This window comes from Ranitomeya imitator, chromosome 7 (genome assembly GCF_032444005.1).
Source record: "Ranitomeya imitator isolate aRanImi1 chromosome 7, aRanImi1.pri, whole genome shotgun sequence".
Taxonomy (NCBI): Eukaryota; Metazoa; Chordata; class Amphibia; order Anura; family Dendrobatidae; genus Ranitomeya; species Ranitomeya imitator.
In genome coordinates, this window is record NC_091288.1 from 111,591,605 (window position 1) to 111,609,066 (window position 17,462).

Here is a 17,462-nt window from a genome sequence, read left to right on the forward strand (position 1 = left end):
AAAATAGGCTTTGTGACTTTAAGAGTCCCTCCTTCATAAATGAATCAAGATGTGTCTGGTAATGTGTCACACACTACATGGCCAGCTAAGGTTGTTCAATGATATTTCCCAGTGAATGCATTTGTATTGGTTGAAAGCAATGCTAAAGTTGAAAAACACATCAAAAATGCTGCTTGTGAACGTAGCCAAACATTTTTGTTTTTGATTAATTAGTTTGCCTTATATATAATTCATTACCCTGGAAAGGATGATCATTAACATATTTCTCAGGAAAATCCATTTTGGTTTCGTTTTTGTATGTTTTTGGGCGCGCCTGTAAAAATGGTGTACGACTCTGACAACATTGCTCAAAGCTGTGACATAGGAGTCAGAAATGATTCCACGGGCATTCCCCATGAAATTCCCATGTCATTTGAGCACTGTTTCCATCATTGTCTGTGACTTTTTTAAACCATGAAAGGACCCCCTGGGGGGATCGCGGTAAAAATACTCGGGTTTCCCATAGACTTACATTGGGCTCATTGTTCTGGCCGAGTACCCGAGTATTACAAATTGCTCGACTCAAGCAACGAGCACACGGGCATTTTAGAGCTCGCTCATCACCAATGGCAACCAATTCTTGCCTAATAGTTTATCACAATTTTTGTGTTTTTGTTTGACTACCCATTTTTTGAGGATTAACTATGGGTTATCAATAGAATTGATATCTGGAAAGTTTCCTGGCCTTAGACGAAAGGACCATTGGTTATTACTTTTGCCTTGTGAAATTGCTGGAAAAAGCATTGATTATCATCAAATGTTATTGGATTGCTTAGAGAAGTTGCACTTGGAGGGTGTTTAGATATCATTTTGTATTCAAGCCAGTGTTCTTAGGCAAAAAATGTGAGTGAACCCACTCCCTTAGATAGAAAACAACCTCACATATGAATTGTCTCAGGGTATGAGGTACGACTCGTGTTAGTGCTCACTTTAGTTCAGATGTCCCAAACAGTCATAAAGGTGCTTTATTAGGGAAAGTATTTTTTGTAAATTTTCCTAAAAATCCTAATTTGCAAAGGGAGTTGAATAGTTTTAAATACTTAATTTTCAATTCCATAATGAATTTCTAAGGCTTGCTATGTCTGCAAACATTCAGACATCCATAAAGTTGTCCTTCATTTGCACATCTATATTATAACTCAGGATAGTTGCAGACAAGTGTATTAAAAAACATTCAACTTTCATCCAAAAAAAACAGATTATTTTCATCTGATGTCACAGGTATGCAAGGATAAACTTGATTGAAAAGTAAGAAGTGTTTTTTTTATACTTGCGATAGCTTAACTCTTTAAAAATACTGGAAAAATTCCATTATTACAGTTTTTCCCACAAACACTGACTCCATAGGTATTTTTGCACCAAATTTGACCTGTTTGCTTGACCTTTGGTGGACGATTTTAGTGTCATTAAATTGATTAGAAATGAATGAACGATTGGATGCTTTGGGCAGAGAAAATTTTCTTAACTCAGCATCCAAACAGTGTGGTGGTGTCCATAGCATACAATAATAGCATATCTTATATTTTACCTCAGCAGTATAATAAATTAAATCTGCCATTTGATTGGCTGTTATGAGTAGAGATGAGCACACTTGTTCAGAAAATGTTTGCCAATCTCAAATTCGGTATTTTTCTTCAAAGTCAGCACAATTTGCTCACAGATCGGTAAAATGATCACATTTCAACTAATGTTTTTTTTTTTTACTTTGGCTAGTATAGTGGTTCTGTATGAGGAGTGGGGCAGATGTGTTTCATGAGGGGAGGGTGTTTGTATAGGTCAGAGAAGCGGCAGAGTGTAATTTTTTTAATAACTTAATGTGCGAACATTCTGGTAGCTCATCAGGGCGCAGAAACCAACCACAACATCATGATATAAGGGCTTCTGTCATTGGCTGCTAAAGCAACATGTTTTTCTTCATATAAAAAACGGACATGTTGTTTTGCTGGCTTAATTTTCTCAGAGTAACAGCACAGATAGGTTGCTCCTGATGCTGCAAGTTGTCATATAGTTAGATAGGATCCTATCCAGTGTGAAATCAACCTTCCATCATCAAACTAGTTTGTGCTGATAGTGTTGTGCACAAAGGAGTCCATATTTCCTACTCAAAATAGTTTGGGCTAATTCTGTGCTGCAGTCAGGACTCAGGCCCCATTGTCTAATCAAAACTGTTAAGACTAGGGTTGAGCGAAACGGATCGTTCATTTTCAAAAGTCGCAAATCACACTTGTGGAGTGGGCACAAATGAAAGACCTCTGCCCTTTTGTGCACAGTGTCAAAATGGCTACTAAGATAGTAAGTGCTGATGATGCTGTCATCAGCATAACTATTCAGGTCATTTGCATGCTGGAGCACACTTTGAATAGTCTGTGTACGGAGATGGTGGTCCAAGAGGAAGAGGTGGAAGCAGAGGATGATTTGGAAAAGATAATAATATCTCTAAGTTCCAGACTGTCATCACACAGGAGGGTGCCATGGGAGGTTGGATCACAGTGATTGAGGGTGGCTCATGGTTCCATACAAACTGTTATTGAAAGTGCAGGAGCCGAGGAACAAATAGAGGAGGATGAGGAGGAAGAGGTGATGGACATTCAGGAGATGAAGAGGATAAGGATTCTGTCTCTGTTGTCTGTAGTTGGCAGGAGGGGACAGAGGAAGCAACCTTGAGTGTTACCCCACCACCAACACACCATGGATTTGGACCTCATTTAAGTGCCTGACACATGAGCACCTTCTTGCTGCACTATCTACAACATGATGCCCATATTGTTAGGATTAGAAATAGAGCTGACAACTGGGTTGCTACTCTGTTAGATCCATGGTGTAAGAGTACATTTTGCCAGATGCCTCCACCCCAGGAAAGGGACACGCGCATGCTGGTATCAAAACACATTTCTAGAAAATCAGAAGCAATTTTTATGAGTCGTGTCATACAATTTTTAGATCAACCAGTGCACCAGCAGAACAGACTACAAGCCTGGCACGTTATGAACAAATGGAGAGAATGGTTTTAGGAGTAGGTCAAGCTCAATATCCATGTCATCAGGTGGAATTTGAACCCTTTTACATTTTGGTCTTCTAAAATGGAAGAGTGGCCTGAGCTTGCCTGTCAGGCCTTGAAGGTTTTGTCATGAATAGCAGCCTGTGGTCTCTCAGAACTTGTTTTCAGTGCTGCTGGTGATGTTCTGATGGATAAGCGCAGCTGTCCTCTGAAAGCGTAGACCACCTAAATTTCTTCAAAATGTACAAGTTATTGATCTCCAATGACTGTTATACCCCAGTCTCAAACTGGACAGACTAGGCGATGCTGTTATTTTTAGTGACATGCATTGATCTTGTGTTATTGCAGTCTATGATACCTTTCTTGTGTCTTCTGTGCCTGCTATTGCTTGTGCTGCTGATGTTACAAGTATTTCTTTGAAATGTGGAGACTCCCAAGTTTGATCTCCATCTGTTGGGTTGTCTGTATTGGAAGGGGTTTCAGAGGCCCATTATACTGTTTGTACTCTGGTGAAATACCTCTTTAGTGGTATGTGGCAATAATTTTTACGAAATATGTGTTGCCTGTAGAAGTAGGGCTCTTAGGCCTGTACTAGGTTTCAGTCAACTATCTGTTTTACTATCCTTACATTTTTCTACCTATAGTTGCCTACAAAACAAATATTTGTGCCACCTAAGTGTGGATGGGAAAAAATCAGTTTGAGGTATCAGCACTCCCAGCAAAGAAGGATCAGGCGTGGACCTACTGCCGATTCAACCGGTGCGGCTGCACCGGGGCCCAGAGGTGGAGGGGGGCCCTTGCAGACAGGGACGTACTGCCAGGGGCCCAGCTTTCTACTGCTGCAGTAGATCGGTGCGGCACTGTATTAGAAATGTACAAGTGCCTGCCGGCATCCACGTATTGCATACACAGCAGGCTGTGTGTCTGCTGATCTGACGTCATCTGCGCGCCTGTTCACTCTGCCGGGAAGGAGAGATGAGGTCAGCTGAGCCATGGGGCTGAGGCAGGAGGTATGTGACTGGGCTTCATCTGATTCCTGCTTTCTTATCTGCTTTCTACAGAGGCTCTATCTGCACTGTGAGATTTATTGAACCATCTGAAACTTACATACAGATCGAGTCACTCTGTCAGTGCGGTCATCGGCCTCAGCGTCACCTGATCTGTATGTAAGCTGAAGCTGCAGCAATAACTCAGTGATCCTCACCCTGCACTGTCTGACCCTGAACCCGACTCCAGGACGTTCTGCATTATTTATCAGATATACATTATAATGTGAGGTCCTGCAGCCTGGTTAGTGCTCAGTGCATGTAACGCTATATATGTGCCCATAGTACAGTAGAGTGGTGGTGAACCTATGGCACAAGCACAATCTCCTCAAAACTAGCGCCTCCACTACTCTCCTCAGCCCACTTGTAATCTCCTGAACCTTCATCACTAGCCCGGCGCTGCAGCCACTCTCCTCTGCTCCTAACTCTCCCATCAGGCCACGCGCCGTTCCATCAGTCTGCGCACTTGCTGAGGACGGGGATGGCGCATCGGCTGAGGAGAGTGGCGGCGGCAGTATTGCCAAAATGGTGCGCTTGCCATTTGAGTAGTATTTTTTTTTTTCTAATGAGAAGCCATTATATTGTATGCATCATCATGTGGGGCCATGATACTGTACGCAGCGTCACATGAGACCATTATACTGTACGTAGCATCACATGAGGCCATTATACTGTTCGCAGCATCATGTGAGGCCATTATACTGTATGTAGAGTCACGTGAGGCCATTATACAGTATGCAGCATCATGTGGGGCCATTATATTGTATGCATCATCATGTGGGGCCATTATACTTTATACAGCATCATTTGAGGCCATTATACAGTATGCAGCATGTGGGGCCATTATACTGTACGCGGCAGCATGTGGGGCCATTATACAGTACGCAGCATCATGTGGGGCCATTATATTGTATGCATTATATTGTATGCATGCTATGAAGTACTTGGAGAGAATAATACTCACCTACTTGTGTCCGAGGGAGAGGGCTTTTACTGAGCCCCTACAGTTTGCGTACCAGCAGAGATTAGGGGTGGATGATGCGGTAGTGTCTCTGCTACATACAGTACATTCATTCTTGGACAATGATGGAACTGCAGTGCGCGCTATGTTCTTTGACTTCTCAAGTGCTTTTAATACCTTACAGCTACCCTTGGGGTGTAATAAGCTGACTGATATGGCGGTAGATGAGGGGATGGTAAACTGGATATGGGACTACCGCAGTTTGTAAGGATGGGGGAGGTGGTATATAGCAGTGTACGGAGCAGTGTTGGAGCCCCTCAAGGTACAGTGCTGTTGCCCTTCCTCTTCACAATGTATATAGATATCTTTCAGTATAAATCGCATTTTTGTCACCTCCAAAAATTCTCAGATGACTCAGTGATTGTAGGGGGCATTGTATTGGAATATAGAAGGGTGGTTTCTGACTTTGTGGATTAGTGCCAGACTAACTGTCTAGAACTAAATGTAAAGAAAACTAAGGAGTTGGTGGTACATTATAGAAAGAAAAAGGTGGATTACTTGCCGATCAATATTGCTGGCCAGGAGGTTGAGATTGTTGAGAGCTACAAATATTTGGGGGTTCACCTTGACAGTAAACTAGATTGGAGGTGTCATACAGAAAAGGTTTACAAGAAGGGAACGAGCAGACTGTACTTTTTTTGGAAGCTCAGCTCGTTTAATGTGTGCCGTAAAATGCTGAAAATGTTCTACCAGTCCGTTGTGGCAAGTGCCATCATTTTTGCTATCATATGCTGTGGCAGTAGTGTGCGAGTATCTGACACTAATAAGCTCAACAAACTGATCAAGAAGGAAAGCGTGGCTGTTGGCCTCCATCTGGACTCTTTTGAGGAGGTATTGCAGTATAGAAGTCAGAAGAAGTGTAGGGCTATAATGATCAGTAATACACACCCATTATACAAGCTGTTCTTGAAGCAGAAGAGCACATTCAGCAGCAGTCTAATCCTACTAAGGTGTGAGAAGGAGAAATTCAGCAAATCGTTTGTACCTACTGCTATGGGGATGTATAATAATTTCTTAAGGGTGGTAGACAACAATGACTGATTGCAGGTGTACTAATGTCAATTAACAGTGACTTATATACCTGCACTACCTACGTTTATTTGCTATGTATTGTTGGTATACTTGTGCAAGATTGATGTCCTAATATTTTATGTACTGCTGTTTGTATTGCTGCTGTAATACCGTAATTTCCCCAGGGATCAATTTAGTGTATCATATTGTATCATCATATGGGGCCGTTATACTGTATGCAGCATCATGTGGGACCATTATACTGTACGGATCATCATGTGGGATCATTATACTGTATGCCGCATCATGTGGGGCCATTATACTGTATGCATCATCATGTGGGGCCATTATACTGTATGCAGCATAATTTTGAGCCATTATACAGTATGAAGCATTATATGTGGCCATTATACAGTATGGAGCACTGTGGGGCCATTATACAGTATGGAGCACTGTGGGGCCATTATACAGTGTGGAGCACTGTGTGGCCATTATACTGTATGGAGCATCATGTGTGGCCATTATACAGTATGGAGCACTGTATGGCCATTATACTGTATGGAGCATCATGTGCGGCCATTATACAGTATGGAGCATCACATGTGGCCAATATACAGTATGGATCCCTGTGTGGTCATTATACTGTATGGAGCATCATATGTGGCCATTATACAGTATGTAGCACTGTGTGGCCATTATACAGTATGGAGCACTGTGTGACGATTATACAGTATGGAGCGCTGTGTGGCCATTATACAGTGTGGAGCACTGTGTGGCCATTATACTGTATGGAGCATCATATGTGACCATTATACAGTATGGTGCATCATATGTGACCATTATACAGTATGGAGCACTGTGTGGCAATTATACAGTATGGAGCACTGTGTGGCCATTATACTGTATGGAGCATCATATGTGGCCATTATACAGTATTGAGCACTGTGTGGCCATTATACTGTATGGAGCATCATATGTGGCCATTATACAGTATGGAGCACTGTGTGGCCATTATACAGTATAGAGAACTGTATGGCCATTATACAGTATGGAGCATCATATGTGGCCATTATACAGAATGGAGCACTGTGTAGGGCCTATTACACTCTATGGAGCATCATGTGAGGCCCATTACACTGTATGGAGGAATATGTGTATTTAGGTTGACATCCCATGCTTAAAGGGTTATTCTCATCATGATAAAGGGTTATAATTGCAAAGAGGTTGTAAAAAACAAACATCTTGTCAATTTTACTTTTGAATACAAATCCCCTTCATTCTCAAGAACAGACCTCCACTGCAATCAGTGGTTAGTACCTATTTGCTGTAGACACTATAGCACGCTAATGTAGGAGTTTTTCTTATCTAAAACCTCAGTATTCTGGTTAAATTGCCGTGTTGCCACTTTGCAATAAATAAGTGGGTTTTAGATTGCCGTTTGAGCACTCGGTCTCTAAAAGGTTCGCCATCACTGGTATAGTATATGACACCCAGTACACAGATTAGTATATGGCTCATATACAGTATAACAGACCTGTGCAAAATGTGGAAATCAGACCAAGCTATCTGTGATAGCCAAACACCCAAAAACACTGGTCTGCAGGCTGCACCATACGGCCCACCGGCATCCAAATTTCACTGTTATCTGCATCTTCAGGATGCACATAGCCATGAATATAATGGTGGAGGCCAGAACCACCGACTCCTTCCACCAGTCACAGCATGTGAGACAGACCGCAGACGCGATGATGTCACTACATAAATTCTGCTGTGCCGAGAGTCAGTGCACACAGCAAAGACTGGAGCAAAGCGCCAGGGAATGGGAGCGAGGTATGTTTTTTTTTTTTTTTTTAAATGTGTGTGAGTGATATGTTCCTTTATATAGACGATATATGATGGCTCATACTGTATATAAGGGGCTGTGTGGGAAATCATGGTGTATATAGAAGACTCTGTGAGGGCTCCTGCTGTGTATAAGATACTTTGTGAGGGCCCCTGCTGTAAATAGGGGGCGCTGTGAGAGCTCCTACTGTATTCAGAAGACTCAGTGAAGGCTCCTGCTGTAAATAGGAGACTCTGTGAGGGCTCTTGCTCTATATAGGGGGCTCTGTGAGAGCTCCTGATGTATATAAGGGGCTCTGTGAGGGCTCACACTGTATATAGGAGGCTATGTGGGGCACATACTACATATAGGGAGAGCTGTGTGGGGGCTCTACCTGTAGTTCGTCTTTTACATGATACTGTTGTATGGAATAGTGCAGTCTACTACCCTATTACATAGTTTTACAATGGGGCAAAAAAAGTATTTAGTCAGTCAGCAATAGTGCAAGTTCCATCACTTAAAAAGATGAGAGGCGTCTGTAATTTACATTACGTTGTAATTTACAACTATGGGAGACAAACTGAGAAAAAAAAATCCAGAAAATCACATTGTCTGTTTTTTTAACATTTTATTTGCATATTGTGGTGGAAAATAAGTATTTGTTCAGAAACAATCAATCAAGATTTCTGGCTCTCACAGACCTGTAACTTCTTCTTTAAGAGTCTCCTCATTCCTCCACTCATTACCTGTAGTAATGGCACCTGTTTAAACTTGTTATCAGTATAAAAAGACACCTGTGCACACCCTCAAACAGTCTGACTCCAAACTCCACTATGGTGAAGACCAAAGAGCTGTCAAAGGACACCAGAAACAAAATTGTAGCCCTGCACCAGGCTGGGAAGACTGAATCTGCAATAGCCAACCAGCTTGGAGTGAAGAAATCAGTGGGAGCAATAATTAGAAAATGGAAGACATACAAGACCACTGATAATCTCCCTCGATCTGGGGCTCCACACAAAATCCCACCCCGTGGGGTCAGAATGATCACAAGAACGGTGAGCAAAAATCCCAGAACCACGCGGGGGGACCTAGTGAATGAACTGCAGAGAGCTGGGACCAATGTAACAAGGCCTACCATAAGTAACACACTACGCCACCATGGACTCAGATCCTGCAGTGCCAGACGTGTCCCACTGCTTAAGCCAGTACATGTCCGGGCCCGTCTGAAATTTGCTAGAGAGCATTTGGATGATCCAGAGGAGTTTTGGGAGAATGTCCTATGGTCTGATGAAACCAAACTGGAACTGTTTGGTAGAAACACAACTTGTCGTGTTTGGAGGAAAAAGAATACTGAGTTGCATCCATCAAACACCATACCTACTGTAAAGCATGGTGGTGGAAACATCATGCTTTGGGGCTGTTTCTCTGCAAAGGGGCCAGGACGACTGATCCGGGTACATGAAAGAATGAATGGGGCCATGTATCGTGAGATTTTGAGTGCAAACCTCCTTTCATCAGCAAGGGCATTGAAGATGAAACGTGGCTGGGTCTTTCAACATGACAATGATCCAAAGCACACCGCCAGGGCAACGAAGGAGTGGCCTCGTAAGAAGCATTTCAAGGTCCTGGAGTGGCCTAGCCAGTCTCCAGATCTCAACCCTATAGAAAACCTTTGGAGGGAGTTGAAAGTCCGTGTTGCCAAGCGAAAAGCCAAAAACATCACTGCTCTAGAGGAGATCTGCATGGAGGAATGGGCCAACATACCAACAACAGTGTGTGGCAACCTTGTGAAGACTTACAGAAAACGTTTGGCCTCTGTCATTGCCAACAAAGGATATATTACAAAGTATTGAGATGAAATTTTGTTTCTGACCAAATACTTATTTTCCACCATAATATGCAAATAAAATGTTAAAAAAACAGACAATGTGATTTTCTGGATTTTTTTTTCTCAGTTTGTCTCCCATAGTTGAGGTCTACCTATGATGTAAATTACAGACGCCTCTCATCTTTTTAAGTGGTGGAACTTGCACTATTGCTGACTGACTAAATACTTTTTTGCCCCACTGTATTTGTAGCATACTATCAGATATCAGACATATAATATACATGTAATATAAATGCATACATGATTGGGCCCTTCTGGTTCCAGCAGTTATCACGTAACCACAAGGAGTCGCTTCGCACACTTTCTGCCATGTGCCAACTAGAGAGTCAGCCGCGTCTGCAGTATTCTATTCACTGACACAGCAACACTACCCTGACTGCAAGTCTGACTGCGCTGGAACCAGCAGAACCAAATCTTAACCAGGGCTTTGATAGTGAGGGCAATCTGGCTTGTTGCTCGGAGCCAGATTGCCTTCATCATAAGCAGCATGCTGGGCAGGAAGGGGGCCCAGACACACTTCTTACACAAGTGCTCAAAGCTGTCATTGTCCGCCACTGAGAAGTATTACACCCTTCCCTCACCCACCTAGTCTTATTTGAAAAGCATCTTTGAGTGTGTGGCAGCAGCCAAACATTAAAAAAAAAAATCAATCTGCTATCGCTGTAATCACACCAACCCAAAGAAGAAAGTTGCCTATTCACTTCTACAATATGAAGAATGGCATAAAAAAATAAAACCAAATTTTCACCTGCTTCAGAAATGGCTTTATAACCTTTTCCAGACTGATAGATCTCAGTTACTTTGTTTCTCATTTGTTCCAGAATTTCTTTAGATCGCAGCATGATGTCTAGCTTTTGAGGAACTTTTGTCTATTTCACTTTGTCAGACACGTCCTATTTAAGTGCTTTCTTGATTGAGAACAAGTGTTGCAGTAATCACGCCTGCATGTGGCTATGGAAATAGAGGAGAACAGAACTAATACATATACATGTGCACACCAGAGATGCAAAAATGCACACAAAACTACTTTATTGTCATGTAGAGCACAAGCATGGTTAAAAACATTTAAAAATCAACAATAACAACACCCCATCTCTAAATGAGCTAATGTAAGCAATGCCCTTATACCATAATATGCAACAAATAGTTCCCGACCTATGAAGTAGCATATATACATGCAAGGCAATCAACACATGACAGCAGTAAAGAGTATATGTGTAGCAGGACAAGTAATCAGCAATGAAAATACATAGAAATGTATGCTCAATATGTTCTAGCGAGTCAGTGCAGAAACCACTCCTATGAAGTCAACGGGACCAACCAGACAGACAGTAAGTGAGTGTAGTAGAAAAAAGGTAAGGCTAACAGCACTCGCTCAAAAGGGCGCTCGTTCCTTGTCCAGGGAACCAACCTGGATATTCCAAATAGTCCAGAAGAAGGTGAACAGCGCTCCAGCCGGGTGTCGTAGTATCAAAGAAATCTTTATTAATCCATGAAGACGCAACGTTTCGACCAGTCTCCTGGTCGAAACGTTGCGTCTTCATGGATTAATAAAGATTTCTTTGATACTACGACACCCGGCTGGAGCGCTGTTCACCTTCTTTTAGACAGTAAGTGAGTATCCCCACGTAGAAACAGTTAGTATCTACTCTGCTGACAAAAGGTCCTGTGGAGTGTTCGGAGGTTGTAAAGTGTCATTGCCTGCATGTGGCTAGGCAATTTGAATTCATCTTCCCAAAGACGTGATAATCCACAGTTAATTTATGTCTTAAAGAGTGAAGGCAATCACTTTTTCACACAGGGCCCTGTAGGTTTGGATTTCTTCTTCCCTTAATAATAAAGACCTTCATTTAAAAACTGAATTTTGTGTTTACTTGTGCTATCTTTGTCTAATATTTACATTTGTTTTGTGATATATAATATTTAAGTGTGACAAAAAGCAAAAGAATAGGAATTCTGGAAGGGGCAAACACTTTTTCATGCACTTATAACAACTAAATGTACCCAAGAAGATGTAATACCAATGGGCGAGCTATACAACACAGATAAATTTGGAACAAGTTTTTGGATGCTTACATAGAATTTAAATGTACCCAAGAAGCTTTTAAAAATTTGGTATAGTTCAATTTCTCAGCCATACAGTGTCATGTGGTCTGTGAACAATTCTACCATCTCTAACACTGATAAAAAGCTTTTAAAAATATTGTAGGCTTCTATTTCTCAGACAAACAGTGTTATGTGGTCTGTGAACATTTTTCTGGATTGAGTTTAATAGATGTGTCTTTTCTGGGTCGGCAGCAGGTTTCTATTTTTAGGCTGGGGGGGGGAATATCCATGGCCTCTTAGCAGCCTGAGAATACCAACCCCCAGCTGTCAGCTTTAGTTTGGGTGGTTATCAAAACTAGGGGGATCCCATGCCGTTTTTTTTTACATTATTTAATTAAATAATTAAAAACAGCATGGGTATTCCTCTATTCTTGATAACCAGTCTTGCTAATGCTGACAACTGAGGGTTGCAACCCACAGCTGTCAGTTTTGCCTTGCTGGTTTTCAAAAATACAGGGGAGTCCACATCAATTTTTTTTATTATTTATCTATAGCGCAATTAATAGGTCAATTGATTCTACTTTTCCAAGTGTCTCCCTCAAATTTTAGCTGTTTGGGCAGTTTGCCCCCCCCCCAAAAAAAAAAAAAAAGATGCTGTCTATGTGTTTGATTTTGCCTCCCATCAAAGTCAATGGGGTCAGGGTATTTTCATCCAACCGTTCTATGAACATGTTCGGTGAACATGTTCATAGAACGAACCGAACCTTGAAAGGTCTTCTCATCTCTAGTAAAAAGTACATCCAAGCACCATGATACTTGAGTAACAACCGAGTATCACCAAGCACTTTGCTCATCCCTAATCTATATTAAAAAAAATGTGCATGTACAAATATAGTTTCCTATGTATGTTATAATAATGTTTCTGTAAAAATCGAGTGCTTCTTGAATGTTCTGTGCTGGATCTGAATTTTTGAATGGGTGACTATTAGTCATGAGCGAGGATACTCGTTACTCGAGATTTCGCAAGCATGCTCGGGTGTCCTCCGAGTATTTTTTAGTGCTCGGAGATTTAGTTTTCATCACCGCAGCTGAATGATTTACATCTGTTAGCCAGCTTGATTACATGTGGAGATTCCCTAGCAACCAGGCAACCCCCATATGTACTCAGGCTGGCTAGTAGCTGTAAATCATGCAGCTGCTTCAACAAAAACTAAATCTTCGAACATTTACAAATACTCGGAGACCCCCCAAGCATGCTCGGGAAATCTCGAGCAACGAGTATATTCGCTCATCACTAGTGACTATTAGTGATGAGCGAATATACTTGTTACTCGAAATTTCCTTAGCACGCTCATGCATCCGCCGAGTATTTGTAAGTGCTCGGAGATTTAGATTTCCATGCAGCAGATGAATGATTTACAGCTACTAGACAGCTTGATTACATGTGGGGATTCCCTAGCAACCAGGCAACCCCCACATGTACTTATGCTGGCTAGTAGCTGTAAATCATTCATCTGAGGCAATGAAAACTAAATCTCCGAGTACTTACAAATACTCGGAGGACACCCGTGCGTGCTCAGGAACTCTCAAGTAACGAGTATATTCGCTCATCACTTAGTGACTATCATCCTAGACTCGGAAGAGAATAATGCGTGCTTCCATTTTTTTTTCTCACATTATCTGAGCAACCCTATTGAATAACATGGGTCAGTGTGCTTTCTGTTTACTCTCCAATCAAAAATTTAACAGTGAATATCCAATTTATACTCTCATCCACATGAGCCTGTATTTTGTACATCTCTGTAATTTATTTACTATATGTTTAGTTAGAATTAGTAATGTATTTCTATTTTCTAGTACTAAATATTTCTTTTTTATTTGCAGTGTGCTGATTGACAATGTACAAAAACTTGTGGATTTATATACCATCAATAATATAAATACTAGAGCCGTGTCTTTAGAAAGTTATAACTACACTCGGTATCACCCGATGGATGAGGTAAGAATGGAATAATGTTGAAGTACAAGCTTTATTGTCCCACTAAAATATGGAAAATATCAAATTCTAGTTTCTCTGTGACAAGGGGTAATAAACGTACTTCATTTATTATACGTGGGCTATTTTGTCATGTAGAGTTGGAGCAAATATTTACAGATTTTCTTTTATTGATAGATTTATGAATGGATGGAACAAATTAACGAGAAACATAGTGACGTGGTGACAAAAATTTTTTTAGGACAAACCTATGAACGCCGATCAATATATTATTTCAGAGTGAGTACTAAACTACTTCTTTACCTGTACTAAACAATAATTAAATTATGAAGAGAAGAATATTGAATATTTCATGGATAACAACATTATACCATGTTGATAATATTAACCCTCAGAAATATGATAATGTTTGAAATCTAAAATCTATTTCATTTGCATACATTTACAGATTGGCTACCCATCAGATAAGAGAAAGAAAATTATGTTTATAGACTGTGGATTTCATGCCAGAGAATGGATTTCTGTTGCTTTTTGTCAGTGGTTTGTGAAAGAGGTAAATTTATTCTTTTTAAATAAAAATAAAACATTTTTGTTTTTAAATAAAAATAAAACATTTTTGTTCTCTCTCTCTCTCTCTCTCTCTATATATATATATATATGTATATATATATATATATATATTATTTCAATAGTGTGCAATGAGGTAGAAAATATGGAGGGATGGAAATGAATGTTGCAGTGATATTCACATTGAAAATACCATGACACTATTATACTAATATCACAATATGTTTCCCAAGGCTCATATACTGTGTGCTAATTACCCTATCAGTTTAATGTGAAACTTTCCTCTTTATCTTGGCTCTTAATTATTAGTAATTTATTAGAAATTCATACGTCGGCACTTAAAGAGATATTGGAAAGCAAAGGACCCATAATATGCTTTTACACAGAATCATTCTGTTCTATGTATCCATCCCAGGGTAATACAACTGTTGCATGTGAGATTGCTTTGCTATGGGTAGGAAGGACTGCCTCACTGCTTCTTGACAGCATCTAACCGGCAAAATACATTTTACAAAAGGCTGGAGTCACACACAACGTATAAAAAAAGGTTCGTTTTACACGGACGAGAATCGCAGAAATGTTCCCTGAACAGTGATCCGTAAGTCATCCGTGGGCAGTGCGAGGATGCGATTTTCTCGCATGTAAGCATCCATATGACATCCGTATGACATCTGTATGGCGAGATTTTCTCGCTGACTTGCAAAATGGACATATAATCGATCCATGGGCTCAAATATTCTTGAAAACATATATGCAGTCTATATAGATAGATAGACTGTATATATATATATATATATATGTCAGTGAGACACATATATAAATATATGTATTTATATTTCATAGAGAGATAGATAACAGAATAGTCGGTAGTTAATTTGTCGGCTTTTGCTACATCTTTATAGAACCCAGCAGGATATGAGACATGGTTTACATACAGTAAACCATTGCATATCCGTTAGATTTATATATGTCCCTCACTAATAATGTTAGTAGTGTGAGTGTGTGTAAAATTTTGGAGCTGTAGGTATTAAATTAAGGGATTAATTCACGGAAAAAACTGGCATGGGCTCCCGCACAATTTTCTCTGCCAGAGAGGGAAAGCTAAGTGACTGAGGACAGATATTAATTGCCTAGAGAGGGACCATGGTTATTGCCCTCCCTGGCTAAAAAAATCTGCCCCCAGCCACCCCAGAAAAGGCGCATCTGTATGATGTGCCTATTCCAGCACTTAGCCTCTCTCTTCCCATTGCCCTGTGCCAGTGGCATATGGGGTAATAAGGGGTTACTATCACCTTGCTATTGTAAGGTGACATTAAGCCTGTTTAATAATGGAGAGGTGTCAATAAGACACCTATCCATTATTAATCCAATAGTATGAAAGGGTTAAAAAGACACACACACACATTAAGAATAAAGTCTTTTAATGAAATAATGAAACACACAGGTTTAACATCTTTATTACACTCTCAATACAAGCGAAGCCCTCGTTCATCTGTAAAAAAAAAATCCAAAATAAAAAAGCAACAATATCCCATAACTGTCCGCTGTGCAGTCAAGTCCCACGCAGAAATCCATCTCAAGGGGTTATTAAATAGCTTACAACCCGGGGCGGTGCTAATGCCACCGGCCAGGCTGTAAACTGTGGAGGAATGAATAAAAAGCAGCCTGCACAGCCTCCCCAACTGACCAGACATTAACTCATTAGCGTGGGAAAGTTTCTGATCACTTTCCCATGCTGTCAGTTCACTGCGGGTCCGGCGAGGAGTCTGTGCGTGCTTAGTGATGTCAGCGGTAGACGGCCCTTAATGATGGTGTCCAAAAAGTTAATTTCAGTGCAGGAGTAGTTGACTGTTAAGTTGATGGTGGGATGAAATTGATTAAACTGTTCATGGAACCATCCAGATGATTAAAATATCATCAATGTAGCGGTAGTACGCCAGAGGCCTAATGGGACATTAAGCTGCAGAACAATGAAATAGAAACATCCCTGTATCAGAAGCCAATCGACAGCCCAACATACAGTACAGATCAAAAGTTTGGACACACCTTCTCATTTAACCCCTTTACCCCCAAGGGTGGTTTGCACATTAATGACCGGGCCAATTTTTACAATTCTGATCACTGTCCCTTTATGAGGTTATAACTCTGGGAAGCTTCAAGGGATCCCGGTAATTCTGACATTGTTTTCTCAAGACATATTGTACTTCATGATAGTGGTAAAATTTCTTTGATAATATCTGCGTTTATTTGTGAAAAAAATAGAAATTTGGTGAAAATTTTGAAAATTTCGCAATTTTCCAACTTTGAATTTTTATGCAATTAAATCACAGAGATATGTCACTTCAAGTACTTAATAAGTAACATTTCCCACATGGCTACTTTACACCAGCACAATTTTGGAACCAAAATTTTTTTTTTGTTAGGGAGTTATATGGGTTAAAAGTTGACCAGCAATTTCTCATTTTTACAGCACCATTTTTTTTTAGGGACCACATCTAATTTGAAGTCATTTTGAGGGATCTATATAAAGAAAATAACCAAGTGTTACGCCATTCTAAAAACTGCACCCCTCAAGGTGCTCAAAATCATATTCAAGAAGTTTATTAACCCTTCAGGTTTTTCACAGGAATTTTTGGAATGTTTAAACAAAAATGAAATGTAAATTTTTTTCACCAAAACTTTATTTCAGCTCCAATTTGTTTTATTTTACCAAGGGTAACAGGAGAAAATGGACCCCATAAGTTGTTGTACAATTTGTCCTGAGTACGCTGATACCCCATATGTGAGGGTAAACCACTGTTTGGGTGCAAGGGAGAGCTCAGAAGGGAAGGAGCGCCGTTTGACTTTCAATGCAAAATTTACTGGAATTGAGATGGGATGCCATGTTGCGTTTGGAGAGCCACTGATGTGCCTAAGCATTGAAACCCCCACAAGTGACACCATTTTGGAAAGTAGATAGACCCCCTAAGGAACTTATCTAGATGTGTGGTGAGCACTTTGACCCACCAAGTGCTTCACAGAAGTTTAT

General features: G+C 40.5%; 1 protein-coding gene across 3 annotated transcripts in view; it reads left to right on the plus strand.

The window, feature by feature from the left end:
- The window catches only part of LOC138644861 (carboxypeptidase O-like), a 164,955-nt gene that overhangs the window by 17,426 nt on the left and 130,067 nt on the right, over positions 1–17,462 (plus strand). For all 3 annotated transcript variants that reach the window (XM_069733750.1, XM_069733751.1, XM_069733749.1), the window contains exons 4-6: positions 13,756–13,870; positions 14,045–14,146; positions 14,316–14,420. In XM_069733750.1, coding sequence (XP_069589851.1) covers positions 13,756–13,870; positions 14,045–14,146; positions 14,316–14,420 — 322 coding nt within the window. The remainder of the gene's footprint in view (positions 1–13,755; positions 13,871–14,044; positions 14,147–14,315; positions 14,421–17,462) is intronic.